This window comes from Thalassophryne amazonica, chromosome 7, assembly GCF_902500255.1.
Source record: "Thalassophryne amazonica chromosome 7, fThaAma1.1, whole genome shotgun sequence".
NCBI lineage: Eukaryota > Metazoa > Chordata > Actinopteri > Batrachoidiformes > Batrachoididae > Thalassophryne > Thalassophryne amazonica.
In genome coordinates, this window is record NC_047109.1 from 77,375,957 (window position 1) to 77,394,964 (window position 19,008).

General features: G+C 45.2%; 1 protein-coding gene across 1 annotated transcript in view; it reads right to left on the reverse strand.

Annotated features, from left to right (window-relative positions):
- Nucleotides 1–1,155: 1,155 nt before the first annotated feature.
- LOC117513318 (myocardin-like) overlaps nt 1,156–19,008 on the reverse strand; it is a 42,112-nt gene continuing 24,259 nt past the window's right edge. Inside the window, exons 8-9 of the mRNA XM_034173552.1 lie at nt 1,946–2,086; nt 1,156–1,327 (exon numbers count right to left, since the gene is read on the reverse strand). Coding sequence (XP_034029443.1) covers nt 1,217–1,327; nt 1,946–2,086 — 252 coding nt within the window. The 3' untranslated portion in view covers nt 1,156–1,216. The remainder of the gene's footprint in view (nt 1,328–1,945; nt 2,087–19,008) is intronic.

Below are 19,008 nucleotides of genomic sequence, written 5' to 3' on the forward strand. Positions count from 1 at the left end.
GTGGCGGAAAAAATACCTGCCAAATGCCATGCATATATGAAAAATAAAATACATAAACCAAAATTATGGCAGTATATATATATATATATTATATATATATAATAATATCTATATATACTATATATATATATATATATATATATATATTCTATATATTATATAGATATTATGTACACACACACACACACAAAATGGACATTTTAAAAAGCAGCCTTCAGAACAATTAGGCCCCATTAAAAAAATAAATCATGGATTTTTTTTTCTTACAAACAGAGAACAAACAACACTGTAAAATTTTGCAGCTGGGAAATTTCCCTTGTAATATGAAATTAACATAAGTTTATGGCACTCAGTTCATGTCATTCTCTAGGAATTCACAACCTGGTTTTTCTTTCCTAAAGATTGTGGCCATCAGCAAGACAAGATTTATATATTTATTTATTTATTTATTGAACACAATCAAAACAATATGGAAAAACAAACATCTTCTTATAGGGAGTATACATTTTTCATACAAATAAACTGTTGTCAAAATACAGACAAATATAAAGTAAGAATTTCAAAACAGAAAGGCGATGCAAGGACTACCTAGAAAGCAAAATCTTGGGTATTATTCAAATAAGCAAGAAACACGATATATCCCCACAAATCTTTCTGTTGGAACAACACCGAGTGCTGACACCCCATTTTCTGAATGGTTTGTGCCGACACTGCACGCTCAACCCGTGTAACCCCCACCCACAGACAACAGTGATAAGGAAAACTCCCTTGCGTGTAGTTTAAGGAAAAAACCTCAAGCAGGCCATACTAACAAGGCCATACTATCAATAACAAAGATCTCTTCTTTGCATGTAGTGAGGTTAATAGTGATCCTCTCCATGCTACCAGACATTTTCGGCTGTTCAGTGATGACAAGAAGCGGTTTACTGTGACAGTTTTGGCTTTCCCCGTAGCCTTACAACATAGTCAGTGACAGTGTTCAAATTCAATACTGGACCCATTCAAATTGTTTTTTATCCTGACTGAGTTAAAAGAAACCAAACAGATCTAAAAATAGATGTCAGGTTGAAAACTTGCCACATAGGTTCCACATGACACTCACTACTCACACAAAAAACAAAATTAAGAAATAAATTACACTAAAGAATACCTCCAGCTCCCAGATGGTCCCCTCTGATCTGGAGGAATGTATTGGTGATATTTTAGTTTCTTCATCTTAGGTTTGGTGTCCCGCGGTTTCCGTTGGCGGGGGAGATGGCTGAAGTTGAGGGAGTGGGGCAGGGAGGAGGTGGGAGGATGACCGGGATGGACTGGGAGCCCGAGCTGTCTGTTAAACACATTATTGGCACATCCTGAACCCATAACTAGAAATTTGAAGAGTGGAATGAAATGTCAGATTAAAACAAAGATGTCAAGCCATATCATGCTGTTTGACAAAATCTGCTCATGCTGAGGTTAAATTCTTACATGATATGCACACACCTCTAGCTGACCGCACATGCCGGTCCTCACATACACTCGTGTTGCTTGCTGATGAATGTGTTAACCTGCAGGGCAAATACTGAGCTCCTTCAGAAGTGCAAATTGACATTAATGAATGCAGAACATCATCCAGTAGAACATTGTGTCTGACATAACAAAAATAACATCCTGTTAGATTATAGACCTTGACAATACTGTTTTAACTGTTATGTTATATACCTGTTCAGTAAAACAGGTGCATGCACACACTCACATGTGCACAAAATAAATGATGGAGGATTTTTTTTCTTAATTACAATCTAATATTTGTGCACATATTGCATTGCACCACTACAAATTTTATTTTGAAAGCATTTAAAATAGGTATAAAATGGAAATAAGCCAAAGGAAATTAATGCAGACTGGGATTTTTTATGCAACAGTCTCAGCATGCACTGCAGTTCTGCACTCTCATCCACATTACCTTTGGCAGCAGAGGTGTTGTCTGAGAGGTCAGATACATCCCGTTTGCTCTCCCAGTTGTTGCCATGGAGTTTGATTCACCCAGTGTTACACTCACAGTTTGTCTGATGCTCTCGGTTGCCGGGAGCAACGCCAAACCTGACTGAAGACAGAACACTGCATTATCAGAGTTAATGTCTAAGCCTTATGTAAGCCTTAAAAACATTCAGATAGTATGTAAATATAATGTACAACCGTTCCTGGTTTGAAGCCTGAAATACATTTAAAAAAAAAAAACAGTTGGGACAGGAGTGTAATTACCACTGTGTTACATCACCTTTCCTTTTACCAACACATAACTGAGACTGATGACACCACTTGATCCACTTTTGAAGAAGATATCCCCCCCACCACCGCCCATCCTACCCATTCTTCCACTGTGCAAATATTCAGCTGCCTGACTGTTTGGGGAATTCACTACAGTATTTTATGCTCATTAATTTCCACATATTTTCAAAAGAATGCAGGGGGCCTGTCTATCAACCTGCAATTATGCAGGCTACACTGATTGTACACGTGCAAGGAATGTGGCTTAGCGTCACCAAGTGGAAATAAACATCGATGTCCCAGAAAAAGGTGTCATCAGGACGCCATGTGCAAAAGTGGCTGTAAAATATTGTCTTTAATATTTGTTGCTGTAAGGTTGCTGCAGACATAAGCAAATGCTTCTCAGTATCAAATAATTTTAACTAAGTATATTGTGTGAATACTAAAAAAAAAAAGTAAAAACAAAAAATGCATCTACTGTGTGTTGTAAAAAAATGTGTGGTTTGCAGCACTGACTATGAATTCTACTGTCATGTTCAGATGTTTGTTTTTTATTGTGATTATGCAAAATGCAATGTAAAAACATAAGGTTGAGCATCAGGATGTGGAAATCCACTGTCACAGTAACCTCTCTGTCTTTTCTGTTTCCTGGTTTATTTTGATACTCCCTCCTGTGCACATTGCTGCTGCTTCTGCCTGTTCTCTCTCATACCTCTTTCTAGTTTTGGTGATTTTTTTTCCCCTCTCTCCAGCTCCTCAGTGCCTGCACGTCTTGTAGTGTTCAGTGTTTTGTATGTCATGGTGTTTCCTAGTTGCTGACCTTCGCAGCCTCACTGATTTCTGATTTCAGTCTGCTCCTTCTCAACTTGGTACCTGGTTTGACTTTCCAGTATTTTGACCCCCTTTCTGTTTTCTGGATCTGCCTCAGTATGTTACCCTTCACAGGTCTGGTTGCTCGGTGGACTGGTTATTCTGTGTACCTTGACCTTTGCTTGCCCCTGGGCTGTGAATCAAGAACTGTGAACTTACTATCTGATGTCGTTCTCTACTGAGGGGAAAAAACTGTCACTGTCCAACTATACTTGTGTTGCTGACTGTCACATTGAGGGAAAATAACATTTCAGGCTGGGGTGGAAGATAGATTGGAAACGTATTTTGGAGAATCCAGGGAGCAGTGTAGCACAGGATGACTGTGCTAGGTTACAATAAAGAGTGCAAAGAGTTAAAGACTAAACAAATGCCAAGTGACTAATCATCTTTTACCTTTAAAACTGAATTCTTTGAAGGGAACTATCCCATGTTTGTACCACAGTGTCATGTTGATCCTGTTGTGTGGGCCGCCAGAAGTAGGAGGTACTGCTGGCCCACCACCAGAGGGCGCCCTGTCTGGAGTGCGGGCTCCAGGCACCAGAGGGCGCAGCCGCCTCACAGGAGCAGCCAGGGTGACAGTGTCACGCATCCCCTGCAACAGCTGTTACCAATCATCTGATCGGCAGGAAGTATATCAGCAGGACGACGTCTCCACCTCTTTGCCGAGATATCGTTTCTACCAAGAAGGTAACGTACTCAGCTAACTGTTTGACAGTGATCTTTGTGACTTTGTGCATTCTCTGAGAGAACTTCCCAACGAGAGCTGGAGGTAGCTTACCTGCCGTTCGGATTCCTGGGTGCGAACGCGCCCTCCTATAACTGTTCTTTATTCCTCGCCAGCAGTACCAGGTCCGACACGCGGAGGCAGTGGCCACCTGGGAGTTCGGGACATGGCGGCTCCAGTATTCGCGGGGTCTGGTGGCGGAGGAAACCGTGTGGTTCCGGTTCTACTTGGAGAGGTGTCTCCTATCTTCGAGCCTGCCCACACGACACCTGTGTGAATTGACTTTGTCCTTTATTGTAATCTGTTGTCCTTGTTGTGCATATTCACAACAGTAAAGTGGTTATTTGACCTATTCCATTGTCCGTTCATTTGCGCCCCCTGTTGTGGGTCCGTGTACTTACACTTTCCCAACAGGATATCTCGGTCCAACGTCATGGATCCCGAGGGGCGTCAACCGGCTGTTTGAACGGCCAATGGAAGAACAGGGCGCACAGGCGTCCGCAGGAGGAATGGTCGGTGAGTTGCAGCGGATCCTCACCAGCTTTCACGGCTACGGTTGGATTTAATAACCGAGCAGACGTCCTCCTTAACCGCAGGGTGGAGGCTTCTCGCCGCGCAGGTGGAAGCGCGCCCTCAGGGCGCTGCTGCGGCTCTCCCTCCTGTCGACCCTGTGCGTAACAGTGACGTTCCACAGGTCGTTCAACGACCCCTCCCACCTTCCCCTGAAGCATACATAAGCCCTCCAGAGCCGTACGGGGGTTGTGTGGAGACATGCGCAGGACTTTTCTTATGCAGTGTCGCTCGTCTTCGCACAACGTCCCGTCATGTAGGCGACTGATGCTAGTAAGATAGCTTATGTAATTAATCTGCTTCGCGGCAAGGCACGCGCTTGGGCTACAGCGCTTTGGGAGCAAAATTCACGGCTCCTTCTGACATATGATGGGTTTGTGAGGGAGTTCAGAACAGTGTTCGATCATCCAATAGAGGAGAGACCGCTTCAGCCGTGCTGCTGTCAATGAGGACAGGGGCGCCGGAGTCGCAGCTGCTTATGCAGTCGACTTCCACATCGCGGCTGCGAGGTCCGGCTGGAATAACACTGCCCTCCCGCGCCGCCTTCGTAAACGGACTGTCGTTGTCCTGAAGGAGCTCCTGGTGGCCAAGGACGACCGCGGGATTTAGACGGGCTTATTGATCTCGTTATACGATTAGACAATCGGTTAGAGGAACGCCGTCGGGAGCAAGGCGAAGGACGTGACCGGATACGCGCCGCCCCTCTCCCTTCCGGGTTCGAAAAGGGGCCGCCCTCCCCACGCTCCACAGCCGCAGCGCTTTGTGGGGCAACAGCTCCCCCTGTTGACGTTGTTGAGGGAAACGCACAGGGCCAAAATGGGGAGGCTGATCCGTGGAGAGTGTTGTCTCTGCAGCTCAACAGAGCACACACAGAGAGACTGCCCCAAACAGGCCAAACGTCAACACTCGCCCTTAGAGACTGGGCTAAGGGGGGTCAAGACATTCAAGTGAGACACACACAAATTGCCACACGACGCCCAGTCACAATCCTGAGCGGGGATTCAACCCTTCAAGCCCGAGCACTGGTGGACCGGGGGTCAGAAGGGAATCTGCTAGACAGCAGATGGGCAAAGGAGGTAGGGCTCCCTCTGGTGGCGCTTCCTAGCCCATTGCAGGTGCGGGCACTAGATGGCACCCTCCTCCCTTTACTCACACCACAAGACACCACCAGTAACTCTGGTGGTGTCTGGAAACCACCGTGAGGAGATTGAGTTTTTGTAACTCCTTCTACCTCCCACGTGATTTTGGGCATCCCATGGATGTTAAAGCACAATCCCGGATCGATTGGCCGTCTGGGGTGGTGGTTCAGTGGAGCGAAAACCTGCCATCGGTGTGTTTAGGATCCTCGGTTCCTCCCGGTTCCAGGCTAAGGAGGAGGTCAAAGTCCCTCCCAATTTGACGGCAGTGCCGGTTGAGTACCACGATCTTGCTGACGTCTTCAGCAAGGATCTGGCACTCACCCTTCCCCCGCACCGTCCGTACGATTGTGCCATTGATTTGGTTCCAGGCGCTGAGTTCCCGTCCAGCAGGCTGTACAACCTCTCACGACCTGAGCACGAATCAATGGAGACCTACATCCGGGACTCATTAGCTGCCGGGTGATCGGAACTTCCACCTCCCCGATGGGGGCAGGTTTCTTTTTTGTGGGCAAGAAAGATGGCGTGACCTTCGTCCATGTATTGATTACAGGGGGCTGAAGGAGATTACGGTTCGCAACCGATAACCCGTTGCCATTATTACATTCCGTGTTCACCCCCGTGCATGGAGCCAAAATCTTTACTAAGCTGATCTTAAAAATGCGTACACTGGTTCGGATCCGGAAGGGAGACGAATGGAAGACGGCATTTAACACCCCGTTAGGTCACTTTGAGTACCTGGTCATGCTGTTCTGGCCTCACAAACGCCCCGCAACGTTCCAGCATTGGTTAATGGTGTCTTGCGGGATTTCCTGCACCGATTCGTCTTCGTATATCTAGCGATATCCTCATCTTTCTCTCCGGATCCTGAGGACTCATGGTCCGGCATGTACGTCAGGTCCTTGCAGCGGTTGTTGGAGAAGCACCGGCTTGTTTGTGAAGGGCGAGAAGTGCGAGTTTCACCGCACTTCTTTGTCCTTCTGGGGTTCATCATCTTCCCCCAACTCCGTCGATCCTGATCCGGCCAAGGTTGCGGCGGTGAGAGACTGGCACCCAACCACTAGCCGTAGGAAGCTGCAACAGTTCTCGGCTTGCAAATTTTTACAGGAGGTCATTAAGGGCTACAGTCAGGTAGTTAGCCCCCTGACAGCCCTGACCTCACCCAAAAGTCCCCTTCACCCTGGTCGGACGCTGCGATGCCGCGTTCAAGGAGTTGAAATGGCGCTTCTCGTCTGCACCCGTTCTGGTGCAGCCGATCCTAGTCGCCAGTTAGTGGTTGAAGTGGACGCCTCGGACTCAGGGATAGGAGCTGTGCTTTCCCAGAGCGGAGGACGATAAGGTCCTTCACCCGTGTGCCTATTTTGCCCGCAGTTGACCCGGCCGAACGGAACTATGACGTCGGCAATCGAGAACTCCTTGCGGTGAAAGAGGCTCTTGAAGAGTGGAGACATCTGTTTGGAGGGAACGTCGTGCCATCACGGTTTTCACTGACCACCGGAACCTGGAGTATATCAGGACGCCAGCGGTCTGAACCCCAGGCAAAGCCCGCTGGTCACTGTTCTTCGGCCGTTTTGACTTCCGGATCACCTACCGTCCCGGGACCAAGAACAGAAATTCGGATGCCTTGTCCCGGGTACATGAAGATGAAGGCAAAACGGAGTTGTCGGATCCACCGGAACCCATCATCCCGGAGTCCACTATCGTGGCCACCCTCACCTGGGACGTAGAGAGAACCGTCCGGGAGGCCCTGGCACGAAGCCCGGACCCCGGGACTGGGCCGAAGAACAAACTCTACGTCCCACCAGAAGCTAGGGCTGCAGTCTTGGACTTCTGTCACGGCTCTAAGCTCTCCTGTCATCCAGGGGTGCGAAGAACCGTGGCAGTTGTCCGGCAGCGCTTCTGGTGGGCGTCCCTAGAAGGCCGACGTCCGGGATTATATCCAGGCCTGCACCACCTGCGCCAGGGGCAAGGCTGACCATCGCAGGGCTTCGGACTGCTCCAGCCGCTGCCCGTGCCCCATCACCCCTGGTCCCACATCGGCCTGGATTTTGTCACGGGCCTCCCGCCGTCCCAGGGCAACACCACCATCCTCACGATAGTGGACCGATTCTCCAAGGCGGCCCACTTCGTGGCCCTCCCGAAGCTCCCGACGGCCCAGGAGACAGCGGACCTCCTGGTCCACCACGTCGTCCGGCTGCATGGGATACCATCGGACATCGTTTCGGATCATGGTCCCCAGTTCTCCTCGCAAGTCTGGAGGAGCTTCTGCCGGGAACTGGGGGCCACGGTGAGTCTCTCATCCGGGTATCATCCCCAGACCAACGGGCAAGCAGAACGGGCCAATCAGGAGGTGGAGCAGGCCCTACGTTGCGTGACAGCCGCGCACCCGGCGGCCTGGAGTACCCATCTGGCCTGGATCGAGTACGCCCATAACAGCCAGGTGTCGGCAGCCACCGGCCTCTCCCCTTTCGAGGTGTGTCTGGGGTACCAACCTCCTTTGTTTCCGGTGGTTGAGGGAGAGGGTCGGTGTGCCCCTCGGTTCAGGCCCACCTACGGAAGTGCCGTCGGGTGTGGCGTGCCGCCCGTTCTGCCTTGCTGAAGGCCCGGATGAGGACGAAGGCCCATGCAGACCGTCGGCGGACCCGGCCCCTACGTACCGGCCAGGGCAGGCAGTGTGGTTGTCTACAACGGACATACCCCTTCAAGTGGACTCCCCCAAACTGCAGGACCGGTACATCGGTCCGTTCAAGATCATCAAGGTACTCAGTCTACTTCAGCTTCCGGCCTCACTGCGGATCCATCCCGTTTTCCACGTGTCCCAGATTAAGCCCCATCACACCTCACCCCTCTGTACTCCCGGTCCGGCACCACCTCCTGCCCGGATCATCGATGGCGAGCCGGCTTGGACTGTGCGCCGGCTCTTGGATGTCCGTAGGATGGGCCGGGGCTTCCAGTATTTGGTGGACTGGGAGGGGTACGGACCTGAAGAACGCTCCTGGGTGAAGAGGAACTTCATCCTGGACCCGGCCCTCCTGGCCGATTACTACCGCCGCCACCCAGGAGGCGCCCGTTGAGGGGGGGGGTCCTGTTGTGTAGGCCGCCAGAAGAGGAGGTACTGCTGGCCCACCACCAGAGGGCGCCCTGTCTGGAGTGCGGGCTCCAGGCACCAGAGGGCGCAGCCACCTCACAGGAGCAGCCAGGGTGACAGCTGTCACGCATCACCTGCAACAGCTGTTACCAATCATCTGATCGGCAGGAGTGTATCAGCAGGACGACGTCTCCACCTCTTTGCCGAGATATCGTTTCTACCGAGAAGGTAACGTACTCAGCTAACTGTTTGACAGTGATCTTTGTGACTTTGTGCATTTCTCTGAGAGAACTTCCCAACGAGAGCTGGAGGTAGCTTACCTGCCGTTCGGATTCCTGGGTGCGAACGCGCCCTCCTTTAACTGTTCTTTATTCCTCGCCAGCAGTACCAGGTCCAACACGCGGAGGCAGTGGCCACCTGGGAGTTCGGGACTTGGCGGCTCCAGTATTCGCGGGGTCTGGTGGCGGAGGAAACCGTGTGGTTCCGGTTCTACTTTGGAGAGGCGTCTCCTATCTTCGAGCCTGCCCACACAACACCTGTGTGAATTTGACTTTGTCCTTTATTGTAATCTGTTGTCCTTGTTGTGCATATTCACAACAGTAAAGTGTGTTATTTGACCTATTCCATTGTCCGTTCATTTGCGCCCCCTGTTGTGGGTCCGTGTACTTACACTTTCCCAACAGATCCAATCATAATTGAATTGATTCTCTCCAGCTTGTGCGTATCTATATATTAAAAGCGAAGTGGCCTATGTGTACATGAATATTCAGTAAGGTATATCTTATATATTATATTCCAATTCTAAGGTGGAACTATGCTAGTATGTGTGCGTGCGTGTACCTTTGATCACAGACAAACTTGGGAAGAGCTGACATCTGGCGTTTGGTATGCTTATGTATTTTGTGTCAAGGATGAATGTCGCGAAAACGGAAAGTTGATAGGACTAATATTTTTGGAGAATACAGGGATATTAGGTTAAAAAATAAACAGCGAAGAATGGACGTTGATATGACCATTAATCAGTCCCTGGTAACCAGACAAGCTCTGAACAAAGAAAATATTTCAACCTTGCCAGTTGTAAAACATGACATCAACTAAATGTACCAAATAATGAATACAATTATTCACAAAACTTCCTCATTTTAATTTCCTGCAATTTCAGTTAAAATTATTATAGAAACTTTGCATAATTTATTACCACCCTTGAAAAATGACAGCTACCTATTTTATAAACCCAATCTAGAGCCTGTGGTTCCCCATGGGCAACACACTAGTGGGGTTTTTTCATCACACTTTGGACCTACAATGTACTGTAGTTTGGGACGTCCTGTGACATATATGCCAAAAATGAAAAAAATATTGCATCATTGTTTGTGGCTGGGGGTGTAGCTCAGTGGTAGAACATTTGACTGCAGATGAAGAGGTCTCTTGTTCAAATCTGAATCCTCCCCTCACATAATTTTCATTTATCTAGTAATATTCTGTGACAGCTAAATATAAGCACACAGATTTAAAGCCGGCCTTGGAAGCCATTTGTTGCCTAAGGAGTTATGGTTCTATGACATTTTCACATGTCACATGCTGCTCTGAATGAGGTACTGTAATTCACACTCCAGAGCAGAAGATGGCAGTAACACACCATTAATCTGGATGCCAAGAAGAAAAAGATGAGAATTGAAAAGAGAGACGTTCTGGTTCTCAGAGAATAACCAAATTCATTATATCTTGCTCTCAAAGTGACCACATGCTCAAATAAAAGTAGGGATTATAACTTTCATACTACTTGGAACTCCACTTGTTTGGACTATGTGAAACAACAAGAACACTTAATTACATTGCACATGTTCTGTTCAGTGACGAAGCAGTTTACTGGAGTTTTGTCCCTTGTATGATAACATCAATTAGCTTGTTAGCATCCGCTAGCTAACGTGGTGTTTATGTTGCAGATAAATTATGTGACAAGTTTTCAAATGTTCAATTACATTGCACTTTTCCCTCAACTATGATGTTCAGTGGCCACAAGTAGTTTACTCAAGTATTGTGCCTCATACAATAATATTGATTAGCTCATTAGCTTCTGCTCTCTAACACAGGTTTTGTGTTACAAATAAATAATGTGCAAAGTTTTCAAATGTTCAAATACATTGCACATTGACCTCAGTTATGGTCATCTGTTCAGGAGGCCAAGAAGCAGTTTACTGGAGTTTTCTGCCTTGTACAAATACATAAATTAGCTTGTTAGCTTCTGCTTGCCAATGTAGTGTTTACGTTATGAATAAATAATTCATTTATGCATTCCTTTTCTGCCAATTATCCAGAAGACAGTAGAGAAAGCAGCTCACCCCACATTTCCCTGTCCTTGGTCAAGTCCTCCATCTCTTACTTCCAGAACATTCCAGAAGGACAACCATCTCTGCAGAAATCCGCCAATCAGACCTGTGTCGTAGAGTGGCCAGACAGAAGCCACTCCTTAGTAAAAGACACATGGCAGCCCACCTGGAGTTTGCCAAAAGTCACCTGAAGGACTCTCAGACCATGAGAAACAAAATTCTCTGGTCTGATGAAACAAAGACTGTTTCAACTCTTTGGCATGAATGCCAGGTGTCATGTTTGGATGAAACAATGCACCATCCCTGGACTGAAGCATGTTTTTCAGTGGCAGGAACTAGGAGACTAGTCAGGAATGAGGGAAAGATAAATGCAGCAATGTACAGAGACATCCTGGATGAAAACCTGCTCCAGAGCACTCTGGACCTCAGGCTGGGACAATGGTTCATCTTTCAGCAGGACAATGACCCTAAGCACACAGCCAAGATATCAAAGGAGTGGCTTCAGGACAACTCTGTGAATGTTCTGAGTGGCCCAGCCAGAGCTCAGACCTGAATCTGATTGAACATCTCTGGAGAGATCTGAAAATGGCTGTGCACCAATGCTCCCCATCCCACCTGATGGAGTTTGAGAGGTGCTGCAAAAGGGAATGGACAAAACTGCCCAAAAATAGGTGTACCAAGCTTGTGGCATCATATTCAAGAAGACTTGAGGCTGTAATTGCTGCATCAACAAAGTATTGAGCAAAGGCTGTGAATACTTATGTACATGTGATATTTTTTTTAGCTTATTATTTTTAGTAAATTTGCAAAAATTAAAAAAAAATACTTTTTCATGTTGTCATTATGGGGTATTGTGAGTACAATTTTGGGGGGGGAAATGAATTTACTCCATTTTGGAATAAGGCTGTAATGTAACAAAATGTGGAAAAAGTGGAGAGCTGTGAATACTTTCCGGATGCACGGTAATCCTTTGATTGCTGGAATAGGCTCCAGCAGTCCCCATGACCCTTGATTACAATAAGAGTGTTTGAAAATGAATGAATGGATATATTGTGTGTTATTTGTGTTCATGTATTCTCTGGTGAACATTAATGTGGGGCAGATACTTTAGGCCTCTGGTCTTGAGCCCAGGCAAACCTGTGCCTTAATATGCACCTTTTAGCTTAGTATTTTGAGAAATTCAGAGATTTGTGAGGAATTAAATGGAATATTTTATTTTCACTGTTCCACATGCTGCACTGCGGGTGAAAGTGCCATGTGCTCTGTTGCACATGAACTCACCCACATAACTGTGTGTGCTCATAACTAAAATAAATAAATGAATCTGTGACATTTAATTGTTCCAACTAATGGTATTTAGCTAACTGAAAAATAATTACACTGTTGTGTCAGTGGACGCACACAGCGAGCTTTACTCAAGTGACAAAAGCTCTGATCAGCCGTGATCGTCTCACACACACACAGTGCATGATTCTCTCTGTGCTGATGTTCGGTTTGTTTTCCATTTCAGTGCAGTGTGGACACAAACTAACTTAACGAAACAAGTATGAAGATGCGTACAGTGAATTTTTTTTCCCCCCCTTGTTGAGGAGTCAGAGGCGTATGTATTTCAGCCTCTTTTTATGCAGAAGGCTGCAGGGAGGACAGAGTGCAGCACAAACTACAAAAGGGCTTTGACCGTTCATCAAAAAATGACAGAAATCAGTTTTTGCCCATAGCACTGCAAGAATTTTCAAGTTTTTTTATTATTATGATTACTATTCACCACTGTGGTGAATCACAGGCAAATTCAGCTTGCTACATCATGCAGTCCTTCACCATATACAATGTGGCGAGGGTTGGGGTGATCCCTGGACCTGCCTGGAAGATCTCCCTAGGGAGATAACCATCCTCACCAGATGCCCAGACTGCCTCAGCTGGCTCCATTCTATGTGAAGAAGAGGCGGCTCTAATCCCAGTCCCTTCCGGATATTCAAGCCCCTCACCCTGTCTCCAAGTGTAAGCCCAGATACCCGGTGGAGGAATCTCATTTCCACGCTTGGATCCACAACCTTGTTCATTCAGACATTACCCACATTTCATGACCATGGGTGAGAATAGGCACGTAAATCGACTTGTAAATTGAGCGTGTCACCTTCTGGGTCAGCTCTTTCTTCACCACAACAGTCCACTACAGTGTCTACAGGACCTCAGATGCAGCCGCAATCTGTCCATCGATGTCATGCTCCATCTTACCCCCACTGGTGAACAAGACCCTGAGATACTTAAACAATGCAGTGATTAAATTAATTTTACTTCTTGTTGTACAATGCGATAGCCCCACATTTCCAAAGTTTCAACTTATAGACCAGTGGGACATATTTTTTGTCTTCATGGTGCATTATTGGACAGATGGGACTCCTACTAAAGTGTGATTTATAGTCCAGAAAATAGGGTCATCAGGTTATTTGCTTTCATATACTACTTATTTTATTTAACACATGATTTTTTTTAACTACCATTTGGAAACTTGCTGTTTCACATATTCAAAACAAGCGCAATCAGAGTCTTTCATGGCCTAATATGTATCCATGGTGAAAATTTGGTGAGAATTTGTGAAGTAGTTTTGACGTAATCCTTCTAAGCCAGGGAAAGTTGATCCAAAATCCAGATCTGGATCCAGATCACCTCCAAAATTTAATGGCATCTTCTATGGCCTAATATCTATGTTTGATGAAAATTTCGTGAGAATCTGTGAAGTAGTTTTGACATAATCCTTCAAAGCCTATTCACCTTATTCAGGAAGTCAGGGTGGGCGGCGCCATTTTGTCAAGCAACTTCCAGTTTGCCACTACATCAATGATTAGCTACGTGGGAACACAGTACACTAGAAGTGTCCGAACATGAGCAGCATTAATTGTTCAGTTTGTAGGTGCCACAACAACTGGAAGAAGAGGAAACTATCACTTTCAGAACGATGTTCTGAATATGGAAAGCAGAGATTTGAGTGCTGTGGATAAGCATTTAACTTGTTCCCTCCTCCATTGAAATACAAGGTTCTCCGGTGCTGGCTAAAGGCGCTGAATTTGAAAAATCCACCCAGACGTCCCTGTCTGTTCTTTTCATTTTATGGAGAAAAAAAACCCCACACCACTGGATCTTTACCCAGGGAAATTATTGGACTATAACGCTCTGTTGAAGATGCTAGTGAGACAAACGGGTAAGCTGTGTTTGTAGCTAGGGTTGCCAACCGTCCCTTGAAAAACGGAATCGTCCCTTATTTTGGAAATAAAAGTGTGCGTTCCGTATTGACCTGAAACGGGACGCAGTTTGTCCCGTATTTCTGTGAGAATCAAAAACTCTGTAAAATGTCAATGGAATTGACTGGCGCTCAATGGAATTGACTGGCGCTTTATATGGAAACTTACGGTAAATACGATCCCAGCCTTTCTCCTGCTCTTCACCAATGAGCTGACACACACGAGTTGACGATACAGAATCACTCTTATCTCATTGGTTGAGGGACATCTGCTCGCAAGAAGATCCCAGACGAGAATCATGAGCCGACGACGGTCATCGGACGACCATAACAAAGTAGCATGGCTGATACCGACACTGGCACCGCAGACACGCCTACGAACAGCAATGTCTGTAACGTCGTTACTCCTCGAAAAAAACAAAACAAAAAAGAAAGCAAAAGTACATGGGCAAATGGGAAAGGAAAATGGCTGGGTGGAAAAGGTGCGCGACAACAGCTATAAGTATTGTAAGTATTGTTTACTTTTTCAGACTTTCACTGTTACATTGTTTTGGATGATTTTGTTTTTGTTAATTTATACACTTTTAACTTAAGCAATAACACGACAGAGAAAGATTTATTTTTAAAGAATTTTTTTTTATATACTTTGAAGCAGGACAGGATGGTCATATTGAAATTGTGAGTGAAAATTTATTTTGCACTAAAAATAAATTGCTAAATAATTTGTTTTCCGCATGTTCATATCATAACAAATGCATGTGTGCATCTACTTAAATTCAGGGTCAAGTCAATAGTCAAGTGGTTAAAAATCGTTTCACACACACGCTGGGAAGGGTGAAGGCAAAGGTCAGTTGGCCGGTCCATGGAAATAGAGACTGGAATGGACGTCACGTGACTAGCGGCGTGCTGCACGGCGGCCGTTACTGAGGGTGGAGAGAGACCTTGATCCTGTTAAACAGAAGCGATATGAGGAGAAAAAAGGCAGCCAGTGCTTCATCATCAACTGCACGAACCACAAAAACAAATTCTCCAATACTAAAATGAACTGTACAAGAGCCTTAATGTAATTATGTAAAACAAATGTCTATTTTAAAGTCGTTATGCCTCAATTTAATGTCAATATACTGAGACTATAACTCAATGCCATAAGTTCTTTTCATTAAGCTGCGTTCACATGCGGAAACAAAAATGTTTAAATATAATTATGTATATATACTTGCAGCTGTTGTTTAATATGATATGTACATGTGGTCACAGGAGGCATTTAAATTTGAACAGTGTGGTTGGAGGGGATGGAGGAGGTACTTTTTACCCTGACTGAGGGTCAAAAGTCATAAATTCTGAATGGCTTTATATCTACTTGTAATAAAATGTTAGTAAAAATCATATATATGTTGTTGTCATTAAAAGTCTAGCAGTAATATTACAGTGGAAAAAGCAGCAAGATAAATGAGCACAATGGCAAGGCATACTTCAGATTAATATTTTAATACATAAGGATTTTTATCCAGACATGTATGGGTCCGTTAGACCTTTTAATTAGCATGAATACAACTTACAAGCGTCATTTATAAAAATCCATCGAGAATTATGACAGGAAAAAAAAAAAATCACAGTAAATGAACAGAATGGAATATTTTCCACAAATTTCCACACTTTACATAAAAAAATTTTCTACCTAGACATGTATGGGTTCATTAGAAAGAGCAATTAAAGGGCTTTAAAACAAGCCTACTTTTATTAAAATCTGTTAACAAATAGTGACAATAAAGCGAGAAAAGCAGCACAGTTTGTCGTAATTTCCCCAAATTTCTGCATTTTACATAAAAGGTTTTTTTTCACCCACACATGCATAGGTGCATTGGAAAGAGCTTTCAAAGGGCTTTTAAACAATCCTACATTTATTAAAATCCATTAAGAAATAGTGACGCTAGTGCAAAAAAGCGGTCAGTTTATTATTGATGAGCTGCACATTTCCACCCTTAGTAATGGCGCCTTCCTGTCCTGAGTGACGCTAATAGATAGAGGCACGCACGTCCATTCCAGTCTATATTTCCATGGGCCGGTCAGCCCTGCCAGTGAGGTGTCCCTTATTTATTTTTCATAGAGTTGGCAACCCTATTTGTAGCATTAGCTGCTATCTGATTTACTCATTTTCTGGCATTTGATACAACCAAACACTGCATGAAATAACACCATACGTATATTAACGTTACATAATCTTGGCATTACGGTGATACTACTTGTGGGGTAGTATTTTAACTTGATTGTGCTTTTATACGAGCTTCAGCGGCGCTGTGCGGCATGGAGCTCGTAGTTCCTCATAGCAAAACTGTCCACGCCGAGTGACAACACAAAGTAGTTAAAAATAATCGAGGGCCACTTTTTCATGTCATCTTCCCACTCTGTTATGACCTGTGGGTGAGCCAGAGTTGATCCCTTTGAGCTTTTCAAAAAGGTTTTTGTTTCTATCCATGTCATATCTTCTGTTGTTCTGTATTGAAAACACCGCTCACCGTTAGTCCTAATCCAAAACAGAAATGCCTCTGCTGTAAAAGTGGGCGGGGCTGAATAAGCTGAATATAAAGTGAAACTTGATCCAGAATCCGGATCCGGTTCTGAATCACCTCCAAAAATGAATGGAGTCTTCCATGTATGTGTGGTGAAAATTTCATCAAAATCTGTGCAGTAGTTTTGACATAATCCTTCAAAGCAAGTGAAACTTGATCCAAATCCAGATTTGGATCCAGATCACTTCCAAAATTTAATGGCATCTTCCATTGTCTAATATCTACGTCTGGTAAACATTTGGTGAGAATCTGTGAAGTAGTTTTGACATAATTCTTCAAAGTCTATATAAAGTGAAACTTGATCCAGAATACAGATCTGGTTCTGGATCACCTCCAAAATTTAATTTAATTTAATTTAATTAATATGTAGGCATATTAGGGCCAGGGTGGTCCTAGGCCCGCCCACGTTTTTGATTGGCCCAGGGCCTGGCCCGCCCTGAGAAAGCTTACATGATTTTTCTCACCATTATTTTATTATTGATATTTTTTATTCACTCATTAAAAATATGCTTAACATTGACATTCTGTTGTGAAAGTGTAGGTACACGGACCCACAACAGGGGGCGCAATGAACGGACAATGGAAAAAGGTAAGAACAAGTTTTACTGTTGTGAAATTAGCACAACTGATACAATAATTCACAATTTGGAGGTGTAAGCCGAAATCTGCTGGTGTCTTGTGGGCAGGCCCGAAGGTAGGAGACGTCCGTCCTAGTCGAACCGGAACCACCCAGATTTCCTCTGCCACCGAAACCCAGAAGTACTGGAACCGCCAAGTCCCGAATTCCCAGGTGGCCACTGCCTTCGCTCGTCGGATCCGGTACTGCTGGCGGGAAAGAACACAAACACACAGGTTGGGATGCGACCGCACCCAGTAGATGAGAGGGGCAAGCCGCCTCCACCTCTTGTCACAATAAGCAGGAAGGTGAGTACTTATCCGATCACTCGGCTTTCGGTAGTCAGCTGTCCTGAAAGGTTTAACAAGTATTATAGGATTATACTTAAATAAGCTGCAGAGAAGATTACCTTAGGCTCAAGGCGATATCTCGGCACTGAGGTGGAGACGCTGTCCTGCTGATATACCTCCGTCCTGAGTGCAGTCAGCTGTGTCCAGTAATGGGTGACAGCTGTCACCCTGGCAGCCTTCGTCGGCGGCAGCGCCCTCTGGTGCCTGGAGCCCGCACTCCAGGCAGGGCGCCCTCTGGTGGTGGTGGGCCAGCAGTACCTCCTCTTCAGCGGCCCACACAACACATTCAAACCAAAACGTATAAAAATGTATTGAAAAAATAATTTAAAAAAAACTAGCGGGACCCGTGTAAATTACATGGTATTTAAGTTATTTTGAAGTCATGATAATATTTAAATTTTAAAATTATGAAATGTTTTGGTAGAATGAAAAATAGGACAATCATATTCATTTTATATTGCATTTGTTACAACGGAACTAACGTTAGCAATGATGTTGCAGCGAACACTGAGATGTATGCGCTGCGTGCCGCTGCTTAATTTTGTTGTCAGACAGTGTACACAGTTAGCTAAGTTAGCCATCATGGCTCAGAGTAAACTGAGTAAATTTGGCTTTAAAAAGGTTAGACTAAAAAATGAGTCACAACCTGCTTCTAGCAGCATCACCGTCGCTCCTACTACTGCTACTCCATCAAGGTCGACTCCCACTCCAGAGACTGGCAGCACGCCGCCCCCCCGCCAGCGCCTCCCCAGCCGGGCTGCCGACATCGGATGGTCCTGTTCCTCCCGCCGGTTGCCAGCATGAAGGCCCACCCAGTGATTTGTCGCAACTAGATGAACCACCTGCCCAGCCAAAACCGAAGAAGTTTCCCTACACTGTGACTCATGGGAAAGCACGGTGCTTCTCATTGAAGTGGTATGATGAACTTTCCTGGGTGGAATACAGTGCGTGCAGGGACGCACTTTTTTGTAAAATGTGTATACAAGATAAATGGCATAGGTAACATAATTATTATGCAATTCAAACAATATACTTTATGTATTTTAAATAAATACTGTCATTATTATTGATTTAGAGTAATTACAACCCCTGGCAAAAATTATGGAATCACCGGCCTCGGAGGATGTTCATTCAGTTGTTTAATTTTGTAGAAAAAAAGCAGATCACAGACATGACACAAAACTAAAGTCATTTCAAATGGCAACTTTCTGGCTTTAAGAAACACTATAAGAAATCAAGAAAAAAAGATTGTGGCAGTCAGTAACG